Source organism: Onychostoma macrolepis, chromosome 19, assembly GCF_012432095.1.
Source record: "Onychostoma macrolepis isolate SWU-2019 chromosome 19, ASM1243209v1, whole genome shotgun sequence".
NCBI lineage: Eukaryota > Metazoa > Chordata > Actinopteri > Cypriniformes > Cyprinidae > Onychostoma > Onychostoma macrolepis.
In genome coordinates, this window is record NC_081173.1 from 24,484,028 (window position 1) to 24,510,576 (window position 26,549).

The following is a 26,549-nucleotide window of genomic DNA, read 5'->3' on the forward strand; positions in this document are numbered from 1 at the left end:
TGATATGTAATATTGCTTTCTTCAGTGAAAAAGTTGTCTTGTCTGAATCACGAGAGAAATATGCACAGACCATGCAGCAGTTACAAGCCAAAACAGTTCTAAACAAATATGTTGGGTCCCACTTTATATTAGGTGGCCTTAACTGCTATGTACTTACATTTAAATTAATTATTTGGTACAATGCATTTATTGTGTACATGCATGTTTTTACATTGTACTTATATTTTTAAAAAATACACATATGTAATTTCATCTGTAATTAATTTCTGCAATTAAATTTATAATGACACTGTTGACCCCTCCCTTACAGCTTAACCCACCCTTAAACCTACCCAACCTGTCCCTAACCTTACACATATCCCACTTCAATAGCAGCTAAAGTGTTTTGCAATACAATATGAACACAATAAGTACATTGTACTTATTTTTTTATTTAAGTACATAGTAGTTAAGGCCACCTAATATAAAGTATGACCATATGTTGGTTTGTTTTTGATGTGAAAGGACAACAGGGAGGAAGCGTTAATATGGATCATCTACTTTAGCCAAAAGCAACGGTTTGAAGTTAAAACACCTTTATGATTGATTAGTTTTTCTCTTCACAAGACTTTAAATCCAGTGTGGATTATTGTGATGTTTGGATGGCCTGAGGGTCAGTAAATTTTCATTTTTTTTAATGCGTTTGTTTAGTTTGTGTTTTTGGCTAGATCTTAATGGAGACTGTCCAAAAATGTCTATTACAGTTTTCAGTCTTTGATTATAGATCAGCTTTGGTATCTGAACATTTTTATGGAGTAAAATGACAATCTTTGTTCCCCTCAAAAGAAAAACATACAATTACGGCGCAAACACAATGCAAGCAGGATTGTGCAATTAAAAGGACAGCTAAGGCCAAGCAAACTTGTGCGCTGGATGATCTCAGACGATGTTGAACTCGCAGACGGACGCTCTCTCCTCGCGACAATTGTCGTCCAGCCACTTCCCACCGGAAGCGCCGGCGAGTACAGCGCAGTTTTCTGCGCTGCTGCCGTCAGGCTGCGGGAGCTTCCAGTTCTTGTAGCGGATGTTTGAGCCGGCCTGGTCCCTCCAAACACCCTCCTTCTGCATGTCATTGATGCCCAGCCAGATTTCAGCGTCTGGGCCGATGGTCTGGCGCACATAATCGTAGAGTTGCCTGTTTTCGTCAGAAGACAGCGGAGTGCTGAGGATTCCTCCCTTGGCGATGCAGTCTTCATTGGCCGTGTGGTAGCGCTTTTTCACGGTGTCCACCAGAAAACACTTACCAGGGATCTTCGTGCCTTTCAGACAGACTGGCGGAGAATAAAAACACATGTTTGGGTTCTGTTTGCATTCTGTAAATGCCTCATATAAATGTACAAAAACATTTTTGTTGTTCTTTTAAAATAAAAAGTGTAATGTATTGTAAGCAGGGTTATTTTAGTATTATTGATATACTAATATAGTTTTGAATTAATATTTTCTTATTTTATATTATTTTTAAAAATATATATATTAAATATTTGATTTCAGTTCATGTTTATTTTATTTAAAACAATGAAAATGTTTTTTTAATGGTTTTAGTTGCAAAAACATTGTCAAAACCTTGCTTTTGAAATAATGAGCTCATTAACATATTACTGGACATATTTACATATCAGCATCTTTAACTTCCTCTGCCCTGATATATGAAGGTGTGAACCACGCACATATGCGCACACATCAGCCAATCACAACAGAGGTCATTTACATGTACTCTATATACAGATTGCAAACAGCTTTTTTAATAGTAAGAAACTCAGAAAATAGGTGGGAAACTGTAATTAAAAACTTAATTATGATTGTTTTTTTGTGCAAGAATCCTTGATTATAAGTGAATTTAAGGGAAAATTATATATAAAATAATACAAAAGTTAAGAATGATGTTTGGCATGTGTTTGATTAGTCTACTTTTAGAATATTAAAGTTGTATGGTCTTAAGAAATATAACACATATTTGTCTCAAGATTTCCTCGTACATCAAACACTGGACGACATCTGACTCAATGTTCTCCAGGGAAAACACAAGCTGGTAAGATCATCAAAAGTGACACGTGGAGGCCATGTGTCTTATGTAAGTGTAGGAACTCTAATCCAAACAATACGCCACAGTCTACAGTACGACATTTTGTTTTTTGAGCTCAAGGGCCAGAAAGAATCTCAAGGTTTTTTTTTTTTGGAGTCAAATAGGCTAGGTTAGAGTTATTGTCTAGACCAGGGGTTTTCAAACATGTCCTGGAGGACCCCCTGCCCTGCACATTTTGTATGTTTCCCCGCATCTAACACACCTGATTCCACTCATCAGCTCATTAGTAGAGATTGCAAGAACTGAGACATACAAAATGTGCAGGGCAGGGGGTCCTCCAGGACAGGTTTGAAAACCACTGGTCTAGATGCTTCACTAATGCAGAGCATGTCTTTACACAGATGAATTTAAGGTGTGATGGGGAAATTCTGTGAATTTCTCACCAGTCTGCAGGGCCTGCTGCTCCTTTAGAAGATTCAGCTCCACCACAATGTCATTGATCTGCTGTTGCAGGTCCTCCAAAGCAGCGCTGGCTCGAGTATCTGAGTCTTATAGATAGAGAGATCTTAGGATGAATTAAAGGAAAATTTCAACAAAAACATATTTCACCCTAAAGTTATGCATGAAGTAAATGAAGTCTATTTTCAGACCATTAAGATGATGTAATTTATACCGAATTAAAAATGTAATATGGAAATGAGAATCACCATAAATAAGTAAATATTTTTAAATTATTTAAAAAAATGTTTTTTAATATACAGGTATTAATTTATTTTTTATTTATAACATATTTTATTGCATTTTAATATTTAAGACATTTAAATAAATGTAATTAAATTTACTTATATTCTTTATTTAATTACATATATATACTGTGTATGTGTGTGTGTGTGTGTGTATACACACACACACACACACGATTATTGATTATATTAAAAATAGTGATAATTTAGTTGTATTTTAATTTGTTTTTAAACTTGAGAACCAATTGTATTAAACTGACTCAAATTGAAAATTAGTTATGTTAAGATTAAGAACACACCCAAATGTATTAAACATATTAATGCTTACTGAGTTTACTTCTCTTCAAACAGCAACTTTTAAAGAAAATATACTTTGCACAGTGATGCTCTGCAACTTTTTCAACATTTAGTATTCCCACAAAGCAGCTTTCAACTCGAATAAATGATGAAACAACAAAAATGAGCAAAAATCATCCTCTCTCACCTTTTTTAGTGTTGGGTTTCTTTTTGGGAGTGTTCTGCTGGTGTGAGGTGTGTGTGAGGAGCAGCAGGACTCCCAGCAGAAGACAGCCGTCTCTGAGTCTCATGGTGAAGTCTGGAGAATGAGGAGAGAGCTCTGCTTCTCAGCTCAGCTCACAGAGGAAAACTGCTGTAATAAGAACCTGCTGTGTTTGGTCTTCATCCTGAGCAGAGAGGAGGAGTGACGTCCTCATACACCTCACAAACACACACACACACACTTGACTCAACATTTAAACCTCATGGCTAGAAGTGTTACATAAACTACAGACCGTGTGCTGGTTTCACACAATACATTTTGTAAATTCTGTCCTCCAAGCTAAAATTCAAGTATCATATTATTGTAATATGAAAATGTGAACAATAAACCCACAATAACATACATTAATCAATTAACTGTATATAATAAAAAAAATAGAACTTCACTAAAAAGTTGAATAATGTTCTCAAGACAAGAATTTTTCATAAGTTGTCAAACTTATAACAGGACAGTTTTTTCCCCCCAATATTTATAAAACATTAATTACATTATCTGTTGACCAGAATAGTTTGATTTTTGTTACCTTCAACATTTTTATTGCGGAATTATTTGTGACCCTGGACCACAAAACCAGTCATAAGGTTACATTTTTTGAAATTGATACATCATCTGAAAGCTGAATAAATAAGCTTTCCATTGATGTATGGTTTGTTAGGATATGACATTATTTGGCCAAGATACAACTATTTGAAAATCTGGAATCTGAGGGTGCAAAAAAAAAATCAAAATATTGAGAAAATCGCCTTTAAAGTTGTCCAAATGAAGTTCTTAGCAATGCATATTACTAATCAAAAATTAAGTTTTGATATATTTACAGTAGGAAATTTACAAAATATCTTCATGGAACATGATCTTTACTTAATATCCTAATGATTTTTGGCATAAAAGAAAAATCTGTCATTTTGACCCATACAATGTATTTTTGGCTATTGCTACAAATACACCCTAGCGACTTAAGACTCCAAGGTCCAGGGTCACATTTTTGTGTTTTATAGTTAATTATATTTCCTTTTTAAATTTTGCTAAAAGTATGAGGAAATATACTTGTTTTAAATGTGGGGTATCATTTCAAAATAAATTATTAGATTAAAAAAAAATTAACAGCAGAGTAATTTTTATTGTCGGTGTGTGTGTGTGTATAGACAGTTTTTAAGTGTGACAACTAGCCCCAGTTTCTATACCCAGTATGTTGTTCCACTCAATTAAAGCAATAGTTTACCCAAAAATGAAAATTCTATCATGGAAGTCAATGGAAACTAAAACTTCAGTTACCGACGTTCTTTAAAAGGTTTTCTTTTGTGTTATTTTTTGGGTGGACTATCCCTTTAAAAAGCTCCTATGAGTTATATTGCAGATTATAAACCTGGACTCATATTTCGAATGAATTATCTAACTCAAGACAGGAAAGCAGGTTCTCAAATTGCTCAATACACATTGAGAGCCCTGGAGCATTCAAGGTCTCCTCAGGACACATTTCTTCTTGTGTATGATATTGTTATGTGTCCAGTGATTGCTGCTGTTTGTTTTGGATTCACTGTGCTATTATGGGATGGAATATATCCAGGCTCACAGCAGCTGGATCTTCCTCAGACGACACGTGGCAGACGAGACGTCCTGCTGGACACTGGTGTGAGCTCAACACCATCCCGGGAAAAAATGACAACTACAGAACCTGTGAACTTACACAAGTCTATGAATATTCCACAAATGTATCCGACATGGTTTTACTTAATATTTGCAATATAATATATAATCTATTATCCTTTCTAGGACAAATGAGGAAAGGAAATTTAAAAGAAACACCACGCTATAACTTCTTTAAAAGAACAGTTAAAAATTTGCTGAAATGTACTCACCCTCAGGCCATTCAAGAGGTAGATGAGTTTGTTTGTTCATCGTAACAGATTTGAAGAAATTAAGCATTACATCAATTGTTCTTTGATGGATCTTATCAATGAATGGGTGCCGTCAGAATGAGAGTCCAAACAGATGATGAAAACATCACAAGTAACCACACGAACCCAGTCCATCATTTAACATCTTGTGAAGTGTAAAGCTGTGTTTTTGTCAGAAATAAATCCATAAAGACATTTTTAACTACAAACTGTTGCTGAAATGAATCCTCTATCCGTAATATTGCTTTCTCCATTGAAAGTCACCTCGTCTGAATCAGAATAGAAATATGAACAAATTTTGTTTATAAGCAAAACAGTCCATGTTGCTGGATTTTGATGCGAGATGACAACAGGGAATGGACTTTTTCCTCTGGGGAAAGGATTATGGACTTGTATTTTAGCTGAAAGCAACAGCTTGATGTTAAAACAATGGATTTACGGATTATTGTGATGTTTTTATCAGCTGTTCTGACTCTCATTTTGACGGCACCCATTCACTACAGAGGATCCATTGGCGAGCAAGTGTTGATGAAAAAACAAACTGCATCTGCATCTTGGATGACCTGAGGGTGAGTAAATATTCAGCAAATGTTCATTTTTTTGGGTGAACTATTCCTTTAAGGATTCTGGGTATTCTGTTCTACTCCTCTATTAAATTCAGGTATTAAAAAAAACATCAAGTGCTCAAATGTCTCTCAAACAGCTCAAAACGTATATAGGAAAAGATCTGATTTGAGAGAAGAATCATTTAACATTCAGTCATCTGTTAAACACAGCAGTCTGAGAGCTAGTCTGAGTTCAGTCATTAAACCGACAGCTGGAAAAATGAAAACAAAAACAGCAGTTATATAACCTCACATCAGACGGAATTCTATATTAGTTGAAGTTTTTAAGCAGGACATGACAAACATCAGAAAACTTAGGTCATTTATTGGAAAAACAAACAAAAAAAGGTACAAAACAGGAAGCTATCCCAGGAATCCCACTTTCTGCCGTTTCTTGCCAAGACTTTCTTCTTTCTGCAGCAGCTCCATGAGAGGCGCATGAAGAGCCTTGCCCACACGCTTCCCAGCCTATTACATGAACACACAATAACAGTGAATACAGACGCCTAACCAGGACCTTTAATCAGCAAGTTTATTATGCAAATGGAAAACACCTGGTTTCATGTGAAAGTGAAAAAAAAACTAGTCAGGTTCAGACTGTCTGCTCCGATATATAAACAGACAAATTAACACCACAAGCTCAATGAAATTCTCTAATAAAGTGTCTAATCTAAAATAGCATCAAAGTTTAACCCTTTAAAGCCTATTGCATGATATTTAATTCACAAAAAATTAATTATCAATCCAATATTTAAAAAAAGAGGTCAAATCAAGTATGTCGAGTATCAAATATGATCCATCAGGCTTTTGAGGAATGTCTTTTTGTTCATCTTTCAATCATCATTGTATTGCATTGCATGTTCAAAACTCAAAGCTTTGATCATAAAACCATTCATAAAATTACATCTTACTAAGATATATTATTGGGAGATATAGAATGACAACTGATATTTATATGCATTTTATCCAAGTTATGCTGTTACAGAGCTACCAGAATTTCATCTTTTTGTCTATATAAATATCAGCAACCGCACCATATTTTTGCTTGGGTCTCTAAATAAAACTGAGGTGTTTTTCCTCCTTGACTTTGAGCTCCATATTCTCACTGTATCATACAATATGAGCCACAAAAAAAAAAGATAACAACAAAAACACATATGCAATCTTTTTGTGAAGATTCTTCCATTGTATTTTGTCTAAATGTTCATAAACTGTTCCATTTAAACAAAAAATCTATGATTTCATATGTCAGGCTAATTATTGTGATTAGGGTTAGGAAACACCACTAATAATAATAATAATAATAATAATAATAATAATAATAAGATAAAGAACATTTAGAAGAAAATCTGACCTCTGTCATCTCAAAGATACTTTCTGGGTCCAGACTTCCTCCTCCTCTTTTCCGGACGCACGTGACTGTCCCTCTGTGTGTGACTGAAATCAGGAGACTGGCCACAGAGCAGGCCTTTTCCTGTAGTGTGGCGTCCACCACATGTCTGTGACCAATCTGAAACACAGGCACACACATCTGATATATAAAAATCTAGAGAAACACAGAACAGGAGAGCAGTGCACTGTGGGTATTTATTTATGTTTTAATACCATATCAGCAACAACGGCTTTATTCATGGCAACATTAACAGTACCATTTCAAAACATCATTTACAATAATATAAAATTTTTGCAATCACTATACAAAAACATAAAAGTAACAACAATAGTACAGCTAAAACTCATATAGAATCTTTCAATTTAATCAATGATAAAAATTCTAAAATTCTTTTGGGAGAGAACCCAGGCTGTGCTGTACCTTGCAGAGTGATACGATACACGGCACATTTTCCACATTGAGCCGCATGCAGTCGTAAGGGTCGTCTGACAGCTCGATCTCCTTCACTCCCTCCTCATCCTCAGATATGTGCACTTTGGGAATTCTGTTTTGGAAAAAAGGAAAGGTGATGCGGATAAGTTCCTCATTGTTTATTTGGGGTTTCCACAATGCGTTTCCAATAGTGACAACTGCATAAAGACTTTTCAAAATCATTTTATAGAGACTGCTGGGGTGGATTATTTGTATCTAAGAGATATTAATCCTAGTTGAAGTACTAAAATGACTAAAACAATAGCCCCCATAAAAAACCTAATAAAAATGACACAAAATCATGAAAACTAAAAGTACACAAATAAAATATGAATAAATACTATAACAGTATATAAGTAATACTAAAATAAATCTGCCTGCCACAGTTTTAACATTTCCCAACAGAAGCCTTACAGCTTTGTCAGGATTTTAATGGGAAAAGACATGCGGTTACTTACCGTGTATTAAACAGAGCAGCTTTTATCGCAATGGATATGGCGTCAAACAGGTTTCCATCACACTGCAGCAGCTGCGTACATAATTAGGCATTTAAATGAATGATAAATCAATAGCATATAGATATCACAATCTTTCATAGTATTGAATAAAATGATTTAATTCTTCATTCATTCACCCACCCTCTTCAGGACGGGTATGCGGATCACTCACCAACACGTCCACGTACAGCACCCAGCAGTTCTCTCCCGGACAGATGCAGAGGGAACGCAGGTCCACGCTGTGTCTGTTGTTGAACACTTTATAGAGTGTGTTACTAAGCTCCACCCCCAGCTCCTCCCCTCCACGCCCCTCAAACTCTGGAGTGGCGTTCGCTGAGCTACAAAAGCAATAGCATGTCAAGCATTTCATTTAATATCAGCAAACTGATGTGACATTAGCATGCATACCATGAACATATAAACATGCATCATCTATGGATATTCATTGCTAAAATGCATGTTCACACACTGAAGTACCTGCAGCGGTCAATTACAGCTCCCACTATGCACATACAGGGACTAAACTGTCAAATAAATTCCATACGGTCATATTAATTAAGTATCTCGGTATCTTATGCACTAATTCTTTGAATTTATATGATTTAATGGTTAAACGTTTTAGTATAATTAAATACCATCGAAATAAAATTTTAAAAATTACAAAAAATATGGCTCATTATACAACTGCTTAAACAGAAATAACTTCGTTAAATACCATATAACTATAAATATATTCACCATAGAAATTTCTATGACTTCTCTGGGCCTGGTATTGTTGCTATTGTTAATTAATTAATTACAAAATTAAGCACTAAAATGAATAAACTGAAATAAAAAATAAACTGTAGTTAAATAGAAATATACAGTGGTGGCCAAAATTATTAGAACACTAGTATTTTCACCAGCTAAAAAATGGTTTAAAGTCAGTTATTTCTATCTTTTGCTGTAAGTGTGTCAGTAGGAAATATCAGTTTACATTTCCAAACATTCATTTTGACATTAATTATAATAATCCAGTGAGATTTTTGTTTGCTCCACACAGAGATCGAACTGATCATCATCCAGTCTGTCTGGAGATGTCTGACATGAAGAAACAGAACAAACTGAGACGGACTAAATCCAGAAGAACTGTGGCAACGTCTCCAAGATGCTTCAAGAAACCTACCTGCAAATCTACAGTACTGTTAAAAGTTTTAGGCACTTGTACAGTAAAAATGCTGTAAAATGAGGATGCTGTCAAAAATAATGCCATAAATAGATTTTCTTGATCAATTAACTTCTTTTAACTAAATTAAATCAACATTTGGTGTGACCATCCTTTTTTCAGGTAGCTTTGCAGATAGGTTTCTTGAAGCATCTTGGAGACGTTGCCACAGTTCTTCTGGATTTAGTCCGTCTCAGTTTGTTCTGTTTCTTCAGGTCATTGACTTACAATCATTTTTAGCTGTTGAAAATACTAGTGTTCTTATAAATTTGCCCTCCACTGTAAATACATACATACAGCCTAAACTGCATGTATAGTACTGCATGTTTTATCATTCTTATTATGAATTTTAATGGTTTTTGAAAGTGACTGCACAGTCATGATGGTGGTAATTTACAGAGCTGTAACAATGGATGCTCGATGTCTATTTTGTAGCTATAATTTTGATGGTTTTTAAACACTCACCAGTCCACAAAGAACTCCAGATAGCCTTCATCTGGCACCATGGGTTTGGGTTTACCGATCTCTGCTTTTATTCCTACGAGAACATCTGTGTGACCCTGTCAAACACATCAAAGAAAAAAATGATTTACAAAAACACTGGTGACACATAACACCACATGCTATTATTACAAATAAGATTGTTTAATTCAGCTTACAAGACTGATTTTAGCAGAACCATCAGTGTTTGACACCACATCCGTCTCGATCTCTATGTGTCTGTAGTCTTCACATCCTCGTCCGTCCAGTCTCAGGTCATCCTGTCAACAGTGTTCATTATTTAATCCTCATGTGATGATGTCTCAGAAAAGTATCAGGCTAATGTGATAACATATAATTTGTTTATTTTCTACTGTGGATTTCTGCTTAAGTAAAAAGTGTTTCTATCCTGAATGACAGACACCTTTCTGAAGTCTCTCTGCCACCTTTGTTACAACAGCTGTTAAAAAGGCTTTTGATTACACTAGAACATATCAAAAGAATCTGAGATCAAAATAAAAGGCACATTTTAGAAATACAATAATTATTTCAGCATATCTGGGACCCTTAAGTAATGCATACAGCAAGAATATAACAACACAGACCACATGAGGTCTTCAGATAGGCTACAGATATGGGTCTTTTTCGGATATTCAAATTATTTCTTTCATAACACGTTTAATAAAACTTAATGATCAAACGTGCAATTTTACTTACTCGAATTCCATGCATAATATACACCTTCTCCGCTTCGCTTACTTGAACTGCTGCCATGTTTCAAACACACGCAGTACACTGCGCGTCATCACAAAGCGCGAGAAGAAGACTGCGAAGGCGGAGCCTGGAGTTATTCGCCCAATCATATGACAGGACGTAAAAAAGAGGGCGGGAAGATTTGCGTAAAATGTAATCTGATTGGATAAGCGACATGTCAATTCCTACAGCAGGAACTACATTCAACGCACATGTGTTCTGTATATCGTGAATGTGGTAAGTGTATTCTATTTCAACAAATGCAAACTTGTTTTATACCGCATATTTAAACATGCTTTTCACAGTAGATCGCTGATCAGGTCAGATTTTTGGTTTTGCATATTCAGTTGAATATTGTAAACGTAATGATCAGTTGTTATGATTATATATTGAAGTATTGTAGTGCACAAACTGTACTGTCGTAATACATTTTGACTCTTTATAAAAAGAAACTGTACTGCGTTGCCATGATACAGTGGTAATACCACGGCACCTTGAAATACCCTAAGGCAGGGGTTTGCAATATTTTAGATGCCAAATAGCGTACGATCCGAAAGTTTTATTTTAAGGCATCTATACAGTTTCTTAAAATATTATATATTTGTCTAAATATTACTTGGAAAATATTGAGTTTCTCTATTAAGTAAATTATTACGTTTTTTCATCTGTAAAATGTACTGTAAAATGTGTTATTCGTTTTCTTATTTTAATCTAATTTTTTATTTGTTTATTTATTTTAATCTATATTTTATGTTATATATCTTAATGTAATCACTTATTTTTAGCTTTTTTTTTTTTTTTTTTTTTACAATTTATGTTATTTTATTTTTATTCTGTGTTTCGAGCTTAAATTTTTCTACTTGTATCGCTTTACTGTTAATGCATTTATTTTAATCCAATTTTTGTTTATTTGTATTTTATTTTGTGATTCTAGCTGTCTAAAGGTCATTGTTAAGCTAGTGCTTAGACTGTCTGTGTTTTCTTTTGCAGTTTGAATAAAAAAACAAGAATCTGAGTCTGTCAACAGACCTAGCCACAATGCTTAGTGATGGTGAAGCTAAAGAACTGCTGTCATTTCTCACTCTGGAGATGAGAGCTGATGTCAAAGGTCAGGCCACGGGATACATCCTGGGCCTCACAGGAAACCGGGATGGGTGCCGGTACCTGCAGTCCAAGCCGGACTTTCTCAAAGCCTTGGTGACTCTGACCCGCGACCCCTCCATCGCCATTGTCAAGGACTGTTATCATGCCCTGGTTAACCTCTCAGCGGACGAGACTCTTCACCAGCCTTTGGTCAAAGAGACAGACTTACTGGCCATACTGTTCCAGAACCTCCTAGACCCGGAATATATGTTTGCAGATCGGATCTGTTCTATCCTCAGTAACCTGAGCCGACACGAGCGGACATGTAGAGATGTGTTCAGCGCTCTGCAGGAGCAGAAGATCGGACTGGACAAAGTGGTGGAGATCTTCTGCACAGAGGGGTTCAATAAGAAAGCTTCACTTCATTATCTGGGACCCCTGCTGTCCAACCTCACACAGCTGCCTGAGGCACGACACTTCATTCTGGACAAGGACAGGTAAGCTGTACTATGGCAGTGTGATGGTAATAAAACTATGGTACTGAATGATTACATACAAAAAACACTTTATTAATCATAGGACTATTTCCAGATCCATGGTATGTGTAAAACATTATATTTTCACGATATTACCATGGTACATGTCCAGAAACATGGTATATGGTATGGTATTTACAAAAAATTACCATAGTACATGTTCAATAACAGTATTATCATGGTACAGGTTAGAAAAAGTTCATGAAAACATGATATTAGCATAACAAAATATATTATCATGGTACAGATTAAAAAAAAAAAACCTTAACATTATAGTACACTTACAAAAACCACCATGCTATTATTATGGTATGGGTTAGAAAAAACATAATATTACCATGGTGCATGTCCAAAAACATGATATTATCATGATATGAGTAAAGAAACCCTATTATTTTACCATAGTACATCTCCAAAAATATGGTGGTATCATTAGTATGGATAAAACCCCCCATATTACAATAATACATATCTAAAAACATATTATTATGGTATGCGATGGGTTAAAAAAATATTATATGACCATGATACATGTCCAAAAACATGGTATTATCATGGTGTGGATATAAAAACTCTTTGAAAAACATTGGAATCATCATGGTATGTGTCAAAAAAACAACAATATAACCATAGTACATGTTAAAAAATATGGTATTATCATGGTGTATAAAAAAAAAGCATATAACCATGATAATATGGTATTATTATGCTTTTGTCAAAAAACATTATATTACCATGGTACATCTCCAAAAGCACAGTAATACAGTGGTACTAGACAGTATGACATTGATTGTTTTTATGTGTTTCTACAGGTGTGTGATTCAGAGGCTCCTGCCGTACACACAGTATGAGGAATCGACCACCAGACGAGGAGGGGTAGTGGGAACGCTCAGAAATTGCTGCTTTGACTGTTGTAAGAGTTATTCATCTTAACGCTTGTGATTGGCTTAGTAATCTATGGTAATACTGTCTGCTAAATGAATAAATGTAAATGTAAAGAGCATGTGATTTGATTGCTACAACTTTCATCATTGATCAGTCAATACAAAAATTAGTTGATAAAGTTAATAAAAATGCATTTAATTCTCATTAAACATGCCTTTTGCCCATACAGCTCATCATGAGTGGTTGCTCAGTGATGCAGTGGATATTTTACCATATCTTTTATTACCATTGGCTGGACCAGAGGAGCTCTCAGAGGAAGAGAATGAAGGTGATGCTTTTTAAATCAGGTTTATGCCCTCCAGATCCACGTACTTTAAATAATTTTTGTTTGTAGTGTAAAACGCTAAGCTTTCGTTTGTCCAGTAGGTGGCGCTGTTTACTCGTTTTGATTACACTTAGCTTTAATGTTTATTGCATTTCCCACACCATGTGTAAGGAAAATGGAATGAGCAAAGTGGAAATACCACCATTACAGCAGGAAGTTGTGAATTTGCTAAGACTGAATCTTTGTTCAAAGTTTGCGGTTTCATAAAAGCTTGAAGAGTTTATATATACACACCATATTTTCCACTTATGCATCATGCTTTTCTTACCAAAATAGGAGAGAAACCTTCCTAGTTAATAAGTGACCTTATAAGACCTTTCTGAAATCCTTTCAAAGTCTGTATAACTTCAGCCCAGACATACTTCAGTCTAATTTAATAAGAGTATGTTTGAACTGTATAATTGGCAAGCATGATTTTTACTATTGCTTATACTGAAGGGTTAAGATTTGAACAAACCCCAAATACTTTACATACTTCACCTGGCTTTAACCTAATTATTCATATAACTCTTACTGATTTTTATTTGCATTTACAGGTTTGCCGGTGGACTTGCAGTACTTGCCAGAGGATAAAAAGAGAGAAGATGATCCTGACATCCGCAAGATGCTCTTAGAAACCCTGATGCTTGTAAGAACAGCATTTTTTAATGTTTTTTAAAGTCTCTTATGCTCACCACGGCTGCATTTATTTGAGCAAAAATACAGTAAAAACAGTATCATTGTGAAATATTATTGCAATTTAAAATAACTGTTTTCTATTTGAAGATATTTTAAAATGTAATTTATTTCCGTGACGCAAAACTGAATTTTCAGCATCATTACTCCAGTCTTCAGTGTCACATCATTCTAATTTGCTGATTTGCTGCTCAAGAAAGAGGAGTTCTTATATTATTATTATTAAAACAGTTATGCTGTTTAATATTTCTGTGAAAACCATGCTACAATTTTTTTCCCAGGATTCTTTAATGAATAGAAAGTTCAAAAGAACAGCATTTATTTGAACATTATAAATGTCATTACTGCTATGGTCCTTGTTGAATAAAGGCATTAATTTCTTTCAAAACTATTTTGAAACGGTAGTGTATAATCACTATATCACCTCCTTTATGTTGGTTTGCCTATTCTTTAGCTTACTTTGTTAATGATCTGTTCATATTCAGCTTACAGCTACTAAAGTGAGCCGAGAGATTATGAAGAACAAGAACGTGTATCCCATCATGAGAGAGTTTCACAAATGGGAGAAGGATCCACATGTGATTTCAGCCTGTGAGAAACTCGTCCAGGTATGAAAACATTTAAGGGAGCAATGCATGTATCATTCGTGGATAAAGCAATCCCAGAATACATTGCTCTGAGCTTACTGAAAAAAACTAATTCAAGATGGCAGACAAGTTGATATTACGAGACTATTTTATCCAATATTTGTGGGCAGTGTGTCGTTTATGCTTAGTGTAACACATTATTAGCTCATTAGGTTCCAGTTCAAATCAACGCAGTTCCGTCCAATTACACGATTGCATCTCTGTTGCATCACTTATGCAAGAGCGTCACATGCAACGTTTTCTGTAGATGTGGATTGTTGTGCTTTGGAAGACCCCAGACAGTAGGCAGATCAGTTCCAGTTCTCCAAAACCAGGATTTATGAGTTTGGTCGAAAAAAGCAAGAGACACTAATTTGGTGGAAAAAGCCTGTTCTTTGCACCGTGGCAGGCGTATATTTGGGTACGGCCCCATGGAAAAGATGTCACAGGGTCTCCTATTAAAGCATGATATTCTCCATAACGTCTGGGAGATCCCTTTTGAACTCCAGGCCAGAAGCAGTGGTTCGGGCATTTGCCTCAACCCAACCATTTTAATTAGCGTCAATAAAACAGCTAATATGCCAAGCGCAGAACGAGGCTAATATTTATCCAGGATTAATGGGTGCTTTTTCATAATGCAGCAGTTTTTAACTAACTCGACTTTAACAGCTATCAAGTTACTGAAGTTTTTCCATGTTGTCGGGTTCCCGAAATTGCTACTTGGGAATGACAGTAAAAGTGAAGTGCTGTCTGGCATCTCATTAGCTCCCGTCCTGCGTCATTACCACTTTTCTCTCGATATGCGACTCTGACGGAACATATTGAGGTCCATTAGGGTTTCATGTGCAATTTTGTGTGTCTTTGATTAAGGTTTTGATTGGAGATGAGCCGGAGGCGGGAATGGAGAATCTGATGGAGGTGGAGATTCCCAAAGACGTGGAGGAAAAACTGAAGGAACTGGACACCAAAGAGCAGGAACAAATGGAAAAGGACAAACAGGAATCTGAGAAGAAGCAAAATGAATCTCCAGAGGGCCTGGAGAGATAAACGGACATCAAAGCCAATAAACAAAACTTTACTTCCACAAATAGAGACTCTGTCAAGTTGAATGTCCAGCATCATTGAATAAAAAGATCTGCATGAGAATGAATATCTGAGGATTATCGTGGATAGAAAATGTTTGATTCTAAATGAACCTGGTTCGTTTCTATCTGGTTCAGGCTGGTTTATGTATTTGACTACCATCTTGGGTATGAGACCACGTGGTATTACCAGGTGGTTTGTCGCTGTCCAAACTGGTCTAGTTTGGGTGGTCATCTAGCTGCAAACCAGCCCCAAAACAAAAAAAACCCATCTTAAACTAGCTTTAGCTAGATTTTCCAGCAGGGTTAAAGACTTTGAATGCCCATTAGTTGTATCCTGGAGCTCATAATATAGACACTTTGTACCATTGCAATCTGTGAAATTTAAATAAAAGGAATTTCATACCCCATTATTAGACATAGTCTTTGAAATGATTGTGAGGTGATTAGTATTACATTATATTCAACTAAAAACCTATATGAGCTATACAGACTTAACATTATATACACTAAAACTTTAACCCTGTTTCAGTATTTTGAAACTGGTAATCTGTCAAACTCATGTAAAAGGTTGTAATAACCGATGAGGCAGTTTTGGACATGTTTGCTGCCCCCGTGTGGATATAATACAGCTTTTAAAAACCTCACCTGACTTCTATATAAAGTTAGAGAAAATCCGTCCGTCGTACGTTGGATTTCCTAGTCTCCAGGGTCAAGTACATATATTCTGTAGAGTAGCTTTGAAACAAGATGTTTTTATACAATTAAAATGGAACTGACTAGAAGAAAAGCGACCAATTAATACAAATATATACATACCTCGGCTCGAGTATATAAGTCATGTTTGCGTGGTAAGTCAATAAGTCGTGTAACAGCAACGCTATTTTTGTTGCCTAGCTACGTTCTGCATGGTAATGTATTTAATAAAACAACATTTATATGTACAACAAGGTTATAGTTAATACAAGCGTTACAGCCGTGCTAAACTGTGGTACGACGCTGCAAGACACATTTTTGATGCATCTTTCAGAGGAAACAAGGTAATTTATGCATTTAGCCTACTTAGTAAAATAACGTTTGTAATTATATTTCTGAATGAAAATCTGTAACTGCAAGAAAAGATATTTGAATTGTATTTTAAAGATGATAAATATGACTGAAGAGAGTTTAATTTTGGAAGGCAGAGTGTTATTGAAAGTCATTTATTTGTAAACTCACAGGTGCCCAAGGCAATATTAATCCTTCTGACAGGCTGGTGAGTTTTAAAGTGGAGATCCAGGTTTGATGAGGCCCTCTGCTGAGCGCCGTGTAGGTTGGCGGTATTGAGGCGAGATGTTGAGCAGGTGGTAAGAGAATTAACCAGGAAGCCCAGAGAAAGCAGATGGATGTAAGCCACTGAAAACAGATTCTACAGCAGGCCAGCGCAAACCAGGAAGAATAACAAATTACCTAAAATCAGTCAAAATAACACTAGAGCTTAAATAAATGTCCACTGGGGTTATCATCACATCGCTGCGGTCCACATTTTGAGATGTCTCTTTCCAACTTCCACAGAAGAGGTCAAATTTTACATCGTCAAACCACAGAAATATGAAAGAAAAAAGCAATTTGAGGTCAAACCATGTTTTAGACCAGAATAAAACAGCTAAAAGCCTTAAAGTTGTTATCATGGTCTATAAATGGTGTGAATGCCAGCAACTGAGAAAAGGAGACCTACTTTGCTCCAATGACACAAGTTACAATAAGCCGTGTTGGAGAAGCTACTTTTAAAGTAAGCTACTAGTAATTTTAAGTATGTAAAACAAAAACAACATTCAATCTCTTTTTAAGTTCAGCAAGTATTAAAGTATGCAAAAGTATGTTAAAGTTTTTTTTTTAACTAGTTCACCAAACTTGTAGCTACTATAGTAATTAAAAGTATGTAAAACTACATTCAAGCTTTTTTAACTAGTTCACCAAGTTAGTAGTAATTTAAAGTATGTACAACTACATTTAAGCTCGTTTTAAAACTAGTTCACCAAGCTACTAATTACATTCTAGCTCTTTTAAACTAGTTCACCAAGCTGTAACTAGTAATGTAAACTACATTTAAGCTCTTTTGAAACACACTAAAATAACAAATAATAATAAAACACAATGAACTACACTGAAATTAGTTAATATATTTGGGGCAATATCTTATAAAATATTTATTAATGATATTTAGTATAACTAAACCAGAGTCATATAGTGCAAAAAAGATGGTTTAACTAAAAAGTGAAATTAAAACCATTTAAATGCATATAGTTTTGAGCACAAAAGACGACCCATAGGCCTAATGCTTTTTATATGAGCTGTCCAAATAAACTCTTTCACTAAAATGAATTAGACTTTCCAACACTCAACAATACTGTTTTATTTAAAAAAAAAAAAAAAAAACGAGTGTGTACTTAAAGTCAATGGAAACAATATTCTCTAGTTTTCCAGTACAGCTGTGTGAAGCTGGTTCACCTGAGAAGCAGATTTTGTTATCGGAAAAAAGGGATTTCCAAACTCACTGCGTGTTCCTCACGTGGTGACGGATGATATATTTGCGAATTCTCTCTCACCTTCTCATGAGTTTTAACCTAAAACTGACACGTTTCATATCATAAACCCCATTGCCCATAAATCAGGGTAACACCAGTGTTTGGAGCGGGAAATAAAGCTCCCGTATCCCACCAGAATAACATTCGATGCCAAATGGCTCCACTTCATGGCGACCTCTGGCAACTGCAGCAGGCACCTCAGTTCACTGACTTGGATCCTCCTCTAGTTTTTATTCCCCTCTACAGTTCAACTTTACTGCCTAATTGGGTTCCTTATACTGACCACAGTGAGAATATCTTTGTGTTTAAACAGCTGTAAACCACAATTGAGCATCTCAGGAGCGCAGTGAACACTTTGAGGGAAAAAAGAGGTGTACGCACACTTCCTCTGTCCCCAATCATCTCATCAAAACGGGCCAGTTTGTAAATCACCAAATTTGATCGTGAAATGTTTAGTGCAGTGGTATAAACCACACTCTTTCCTGAACGGTCAAGTTCCGCTTTTGTTTGGCCTTCATATTTCTGTCAATGACAGAACAATAATATTTTCATTGCAACCTTGAATACCGCAGTTAAAAGTCCAAAACGTCATTTATTTCTGCCCGTCTCTTTAAGGAGCATGTCGAGTTCAGTAGAACTTTTGTGGCTTGATTTTGATTACTATATACACTACCAATTCAAAAGTTCAGAGTCAGTACAATGTTTTTGGTTTTGAAAGAAATTAATACTTTTATTTAGCAAGGACTCATTGAAATGATCAAAAGTGGCATTCTTGAGCAGCAAATCATCATATTAGAATTATTTCTGAAGGATCATGTGACACTGAAGACTGGAGTAATGATGCTGAAAATTCAGCTTTGCATCACAGGAATAAATTACATTTTAAAATATATTCAAATTGAAAACAGTTATTTTAAATTGTATAATATCTCAAATTATTACTGTTTTTACTGTATTTATCATCTAATACAGCCTTGGTGAGCAAAAGAGACAAAAACATTAAGAAAATCGTACAGACACCAAACTTTTGCACAGTACTGTATATTTAATAAAAATAGGCTAATATTGTGATATAGGCTATATATTACTGTAAAATCGAAAATTAAAAAAACGTTTAGAACTCTTTAAAATACTAAGGTTAAAGATGATTTATTTTATGACAATAAATATTAAATATTTTAATATAAATGTGTGTCAAATGTATGGGGGTGAATTTCATTAATCGACAACAAATGTCATAAATTTGGCCGTTTTCATTCGGTCACATAGACGAAAGTTATTACTTCAGGTTGACATTTGCCATTAATGTGGGACACGGAATCAAAAGCACATGTGCATTAGTGCACGTCACAGTTTAGCACTTTGTCAAAGTGAAAGTTTCTGCCCATTTTTTCCCACGAATTGCCTTTTAAAGACCTGTGATGTTGCGCTACCTGGGCCGCCCCATCCGGAGGGCCACGGAGCTCCACTGGCCGATGAAGATGGATCGAGGGCGTCAACAGCACTGGGAGTGTCAGCATGGGGGCAAACACAAGAGAAATTCAAGTGATTGAGCCCAGTAGTGCCGTCCGTGACACGTTGAGTGGCGCTGTGGAATCTGCGGCTTCCGCTGTTAAACGCTACCTGATCCTTCAGCGGGATCGAGAGGCCGCTGTCAGCCCGGTATCCCTTTCAGTCTCGGAACAAAACACAGTCTAATGCAGTCAGTCAAATGCAGGACCGGCCAAGGTCGTCTGAGCCTGTCTGAGGACGGAGCAGGAACAAAAGCTGGTCACATTGCATTTTTGACCTCAGTGAACTTTCATTTATAACATTTGATATATAAATATCTGAACAGCAATTTTAATCTTGCATGTTCTGTCTTTTCGATGCGCAAAGTTATTAATTTTAGGTTAAATTCAAATCTGACTCATTTGGGTTAGAAAGCCAATTATTATTGATCATTTATCTAGACATCTGATTATTCTATTTATTCTTTAATATTATTGTACTCATTTATTCGGGTACTCGTGTCGCTCAAAGATGTCGCTTTGGCTGTTAGCGTATCTTACGGTCACATTCCCGTCAGTGTTGGTTATTAGACAGAGGTAATTGACTAATACTTTAGACGGCCGCTCCTATGATTGCTCACTCTAAAAGTACTTTTGTTTAGCCCCCTTAGATCTGTACACACTTGAATAAAGCAACATTATCTCTAGTCAGAGGTCACAACCACTACTACAGATATAAGCCAACCAACATTACTTTCCCTGATAGTAGCTTTAGTATGGTCATGCCATGTTTCCCCATGTACACTTAGCTAGAGTAATATTACAATAAACAGAGGTTAGGCTCACCCTATTTAGGTTGGTCGAACAACATCCAGTTGACCTAAATGGAAATTCCCTATAAGCCCTTACAATCTAAATACCATATCAGTACAAAACATCAAATTCTCAAAGATAAATCTAAGAGTAAAAGATGCATACCTGACCTTAGAAAAATACATAGTATGAAGTGTGAGAACACACTTTTCAATATTCATGGCTACCTGTTCTAGTGTTAAGAGAATGAGACCCTTTTGCCAGACATTTACATTTAGTCATTTTGCAGACGCTTTTATCCAAAGCGACTTACAATTGGGGAATACATAGAGCGGTTCATCTTGAAGAGGCAATCAGACAGACGAAGTGCTTGTAACACCAAGTCTCAGGCATTGTTTAAATAAGTACAAGCTAGCAAGGGAAGGAATAAATAAAGAGAGAGGTTTTTTTATTTTTATTTTTTTTTAAGTTTAGGATGAAGTCAAGTAGTGTCGAAAGAGATGAGTTTTCAGTTGTTGCTTGAAGATTGACAGGGATCCAGCATTCCGGATAGGGGTGGGAAGATCATTCCACCAGCCAGGAATGGTGAACGAGAATGTTCTGGAGAGTGATTTTGAGCTCTCTGTGATGGTACCACGAGGCGTCGCTCACTAGCAGATCTCAGATTTCTGGAGGGGATGTAGATTCTTAATAGTGAGTGCATGTAGGCGGGTGCTGAGCCTGTGGTTGTTCTATAAGCAAGCATCAGTGTCTTGAACTTGATGCGAGCTGCGATTGGTAGCCAATGCAATGAGATAAAGAGAGGTGTAACATGGGCACTTTTGGGTTCGTTGAAGACCAGTCGTGCCGCTGCATTCTGAATCATTTGTAGAGGTTTGACGGTGTTTGATGGAAATCCAGCCAGGAGAGCATTGCAGTAGTCCAGCCTAGAAATGACAAGGGCCTGGACAAGAAGTTGTGCAGCATGCTCCGTCAGAAAGGGCCTGATATATGTTGTGTAGTGCAAACTTGCAAGATCGAGCAGTCAGCAAGGTCAGCTGGTCATCAAAGATTACACCAAGATTTCTGACCGAAGTTGATGGGGTAATTGTTGATGAACCTAACTGGATCGTGAAGTCATGCTGTAGAGTCGGAGTGGCAGGAAAGACAAGAAGCTCAGTCTTTGCCAGGTTGAGCTGAAGGTGATGTTCTTTAATCCATGCCGAGATGTCCGCCAGGCAGCCTGAGATCCGTGCAGCTACCGTTGGATCATCTGGTTGAAAAGAGAGATAGACACACAGAGACTTTTCAAACGACATCAAACGTGAATTGTTGCATTGTAATAAACTCAGATTAAGAAAGGTGGATTTTGGTGCAGTGTCCTGTGTTTAGATGAAAATGAGGGGAGAGAGGGGGAGAGTGAATAAAGGAAGTGGAGGTGGAGGGTCATGCATAAGATGTGGAGCTTTTGTCTCTCTCAGTTGGGTGTGTTGTCTTAGGCTTGCGAGACAGAGTTCAGGTGTTGATTCTCGTAAGAGTTCTTCTGGTCCAGACAAGGAAAGGACATGACGTGTGGCCAAGTATGGTGACCCATACTTGGAATTTGTGCTCTGCATTTAACCCATCCAAGTGCACAAACACACACACCCGGAGCAGTGGGCAGCCATTTATGCTGCAGCACCCGGGGAGCAGTGCCTTGCTCAAGGGTCTCACCTCGGTTGTGGTATTGAGGGTGGACAGAGCGCTGGACATTCACTCCCCCCACCTACAATCCCTGCCGGACCTGAGACTCGAACCCGCGACCTATGGGTTACAAGTCCAACTCTCTATCCATTAGGCCACGACTGCCCCCAAATGGCATTGATAATCTTACAGAGGCTACAAAATGAATCTGTGAACATCTCATTCTCTGCTTCAGCGAGAGTTGATGTGCACAGATAGATTTAGATTCACATTTGTATCCAAAAGCGCTCAAAGGGAACAAGCCAGTGCTCACGCACAAGCATCTGCCTCCCATTTAGCACACTGCCTTGAACCGGACCACCTTAAGTGTGATACTCGATTTTAAGAGCTCTCCGGAGGCCACGACTCATTTCAGCAAAACCTCATGGCTCTCTTAAGGTGGCCAGATTGATTGCATTCAATATGAATTGTATTTGGTTCAGACATACATCAGGTTTTACATTTCCACTAAAGTTTACGACTGCAGTAAATTGATATAATTGTTAAGATTTTGCTTGCTCATTTTTTGTGTCAAATTGATTGTTCTCAGCTTTTGAGCTGTGGGAGCAGGAGTGTGAGAGAGTGAGGTTTGGCTGTTCCTTCAGTTGCACTAGAAGATGGGAAACATGCTATTAATTGTGACTTGCTTTATTTAATGTGCATTTTAATTAGTGAAATGTGTTTCTGGTTTCTTTAAGGGTTTGAAAACAACAATCCAGTATTTCTACTTTTAAAAAAATCATGTTTACTTCTACAAAAACATCTTAAAATGTTAAAAAACGTCTTAATGAACTTGTTTCTTACAAACATGCAGCTTTACACGTCCTGATGGACTGGAGTGGTGTTGATTACTTGTGGATTACTGTGATGTTTTTATCAGCTGTTTGTACTCTCAATCTGACGGCACCCATTCACTGCAGAGGATTCTTTGGTGAGCAAGTGACGTAATGCTACATTTCTCCAAGTCTGAAGAAACAAACTCATCTTGGATTTCCACTGCAAGAGCATTAACACTTTTTTTTTTTTTAATTGTTGTTTCATACAGATTTTATTTTATTATTATAAACACTGATATGAGTGCACTTTTCACCCGTGCCTCTATAATAAAGAACACATGTAATTTGTTTGTTTTAGGAGAAATGGAGGCTGGAATTCTGGAATCACCTCACATCATTCCTAAGGAAAAACGTATGCTGGACGATGACCTAATGAAGGGATAAACTGAATGAATGGAGAAGCCTGCAGATGAATTCTTGAGATGGTGGCGATGTGACTAATTTTGAGTGAGTTTTGGGAAAATTGCCTCATCAGCAGTGAGGGGGGCCTGTCATTATGCAGTTACATCCACTCAGCTGAAGGGATAAACTCTAATAATCTGAAGATCCTGTGAGGTCACACAAGGACTTCACAGATGTTCTATCCACCGAAGAAACTCCAAGTCATGATCTAATTGGGTTATTATTTCCTCATTGTCCAATAGGAAGTTTGATGATGTGGCACTTAGAACACACACACTGAGTTTGGTTATATACACGAGTGACAACTACTGAAAACCAATTCACATTAGTGTTATTTTAGTATTATTTCTATACTATTACAGTATTTATTAATATTATAAATTAGTTTTTATTTTTATATTTTTAGTTTTCATTTCAATTTCGGCTTAAGCTTTCGATACTTATTTTGTCTTAATTAGTTTAATTTATTTTTGCAATTTAGCTTTGTTTAAATTGACTTTTATTTCAGTTTAAGTTATTTAAGCACTTCAACAAACTTATTTCAGCTAGATGCCACAGCAGCATTTCCTTATTTTTGTTTAAGCTTTTAAGATTAAGTTTTTCTTGTAATATTTGTTTTTTATTAAGTTTATTTGAACTTTATTTCAAATAATGCAAATGATTTTTTTAATGGTTTTAGTTAACTATAACAACACTGAACAACTATTTAAAGCAAAAGACAGCTTGTCTGTGGTTGTGTGTCTTTACTTATTCGCTAACTTTAAAAAGTAAAAAAAAAAAAAAAACCTAACACCATGTAATGGGGAACACTTTACAATAAGGATCCATTATTTAACCACATTAGTTAATGAAAAATACTTCTAAAGCATTATTAATCTGAATTGACATTACATTTACCATTTACTAAAACATTAAAATCAAAATTTGTATCTATTTAATATACCCGAGTTAATACATACAACAATGGTAATTTATTAACAAACATTAACAAAAATTTATTAATTAGTAAACACTGTAACAAATGTTTTGTGCATTTTTATCAAATGAATTAACTGTTAACTAATGGGACCTTATTATAAATTGTTGCCATTTAATGCAAGACAAATGCAACTATAGTTATCACTACATTAAACAATATTTGTATTCTTTACTCAGAATGTAGGTAATTTATTTCCCAACATTTAAATCAAGTGTATGTAAGTTTTTCTTTTAACCTTAAAGGGTTACTCCACCCTAAAATGAAAATTTTGTCATTAATCACTTACCCCCATGTCGTTCCAAACCCATAAAAGCTTCGTTCGTCTTCGGAACTCAAATTAAGATATTTTGGATGAAAAAACGGGGGCTTGTGATTGTTGAATAAAGTCGTTATTTTTGTTTTCTTTGCATACAAAAAGTATTCTCGTCGCTTTATAACGTTACGGTTGAACCACTGATGGCAGATGGACTATTTTGACGATGTCTTTCATACTTTTCTGGGCCTTGACAGTGTTATTTACTTGGCAGTCAATGGGACCGTCACAAGCCTCCTGGTTTTCATCCAAAATATCTTAAATCATTAATTTTGGGGTGGAGTAACCCTTTAAAATATCAGTTTCAAAATCATTATGATTATACAGACTTCTAAGGCGAATGGCTTCTTTTTATTTCCTACGCTCTCCATAAACGTCTGTTCCGGTGAGCGGGTACGAAATTCCGCGAAAAGAGCGGACTGCTTTACAGCAGCAACAAATGCACATGTACAGCTATCCACTGTAATTACAACATTGACTTCCACTTACTTAACTGCACAAAACTACATACAGTAGCTTTAAATGCAGTTATCACTCCAAAACCTTTGCAGTGTGTAGGCTACGTGGCCATTATGATGCTCAAGTTCCACCCCTTTACTCTCTTTTATCATGACAGGGCACAATCAACCGTTTCCCCCCATCAGCCGTATAATTACAGGCCATCTGAAATGAAATCCGGCTAATGTACAACAGACAGCCAGTCTTGCCAACCGTTCTCTCCTCAGACTGCTGCTGCCTTTAGGGGGTCTGACCGTACCCTGCTTCGAAGCTCAAAGCACCCATTAACTTATTTTCTTACCGGCCAAAGAGCTGCGGTCCAACAAACACCACGGTTCATTTTCATCAGCCCGCCTCAGGTCCCGCAGGCTGTAATCTGTGATTGACACAACCATCTCTCCGCCTGTAAGAGATCAACTAGTTTAGCTTCAGGATGCAGATCAGAACACAGTAACTAAACTGTTAATCATAAGAAAGAACCTAAATGCCCTCAAATCAAACACTGATGTATTAATATTAGCATGAACAACAACATTATGCAAAATTATGCAAAAATATTAACATGACAGACTGAAAAGACGGAATTTCGGTTTCTAAATGTCTCAGGCAGCCAATAATTCGCTAGACAGAACACAATGTGGTCGACACAAACCATTTTAACTTTCATTGGAAGAGAAGCTGTGTTTAATGTAGTCTGGGTCATATTTTCTTGAACTTTGTGTAGTTTTGTTAATGGTTTCTGACTTTACATTTATGCACTTGGCAGCCACGTTATCCAAAGAGACTTACCTTTCATTCAAAGTACAGATTTCATCAGTTTACGCATTGACTGGGAATCGATTCCCCAAAACTTGGCATCACTTGAACAAGAATAGCATTGGACGCACAACTTTTGACGCCAATAATAAAAGATATGGGAAGTGTTGCTTTCTCCTTCCTTATAAAACTGTCTACACAATTACAAAGTTAGTTGCATTTTATTATTTGTTGTTTTTCTGCTGTTCGTGACCCACTTT

General features: G+C 36.3%; 3 protein-coding genes and 1 long non-coding RNA gene across 5 annotated transcripts; 2 read left to right on the forward strand and 2 right to left on the reverse strand.

The window, feature by feature from the left end:
• Nucleotides 1-120: 120 nt before the first annotated feature.
• Nucleotides 121-3,436, reverse strand: clec3bb (C-type lectin domain family 3, member Bb). The gene is made up of 3 exons (XM_058753441.1): nt 3,290-3,436; nt 2,506-2,610; nt 121-1,310 (listed from the first exon to the last, which is right to left on the reverse strand). The coding sequence occupies exons 1-3, from the start codon at nt 3,390-3,392 to the stop codon at nt 919-921; spliced, it is 600 nt and encodes a 199-aa protein (XP_058609424.1). The 5' UTR covers nt 3,393-3,436; the 3' UTR covers nt 121-918.
• Nucleotides 3,437-6,172: 2,736 nt separating this feature from the next.
• exosc7 (exosome component 7) lies at nt 6,173-10,741 on the reverse strand. The gene is made up of 8 exons (XM_058752468.1): nt 10,627-10,741; nt 10,089-10,190; nt 9,895-9,989; nt 8,398-8,563; nt 8,187-8,257; nt 7,678-7,801; nt 7,219-7,374; nt 6,173-6,332 (listed from the first exon to the last, which is right to left on the reverse strand). Exons 1-8 carry the CDS (start codon nt 10,681-10,683, stop codon nt 6,228-6,230), a joined length of 876 nt encoding a protein of 291 aa, XP_058608451.1. The 5' UTR covers nt 10,684-10,741; the 3' UTR covers nt 6,173-6,227.
• Nucleotides 10,742-10,815: 74 nt separating this feature from the next.
• Nucleotides 10,816-16,338, forward strand: hgh1 (HGH1 homolog (S. cerevisiae)). Of its 2 annotated transcripts, none has more exons than XM_058752466.1 (7): nt 10,816-10,899; nt 11,653-12,242; nt 13,094-13,194; nt 13,396-13,494; nt 14,088-14,179; nt 14,712-14,834; nt 15,723-16,338. In XM_058752466.1, the coding sequence occupies exons 2-7, from the start codon at nt 11,701-11,703 to the stop codon at nt 15,897-15,899; spliced, it is 1,134 nt and encodes a 377-aa protein (XP_058608449.1). In that variant the 5' UTR covers nt 10,816-10,899; nt 11,653-11,700; the 3' UTR covers nt 15,900-16,338. The 2 variants fall into 2 exon arrangements, with proteins under 2 accessions (XP_058608449.1, XP_058608450.1); XM_058752467.1 differs by lacking the exon at nt 10,816-10,899 and adding an exon at nt 10,904-10,982.
• A 266-nt stretch (nt 16,339-16,604) lies between these two features.
• On the forward strand, nt 16,605-17,389 carry LOC131526004 (uncharacterized). The gene is made up of 3 exons (XR_009267346.1): nt 16,605-16,785; nt 16,886-16,974; nt 17,155-17,389. It is a non-coding gene; the product is annotated as an uncharacterized LOC131526004 (long non-coding RNA).
• Nucleotides 17,390-26,549: the final 9,160 nt, after the last annotated feature.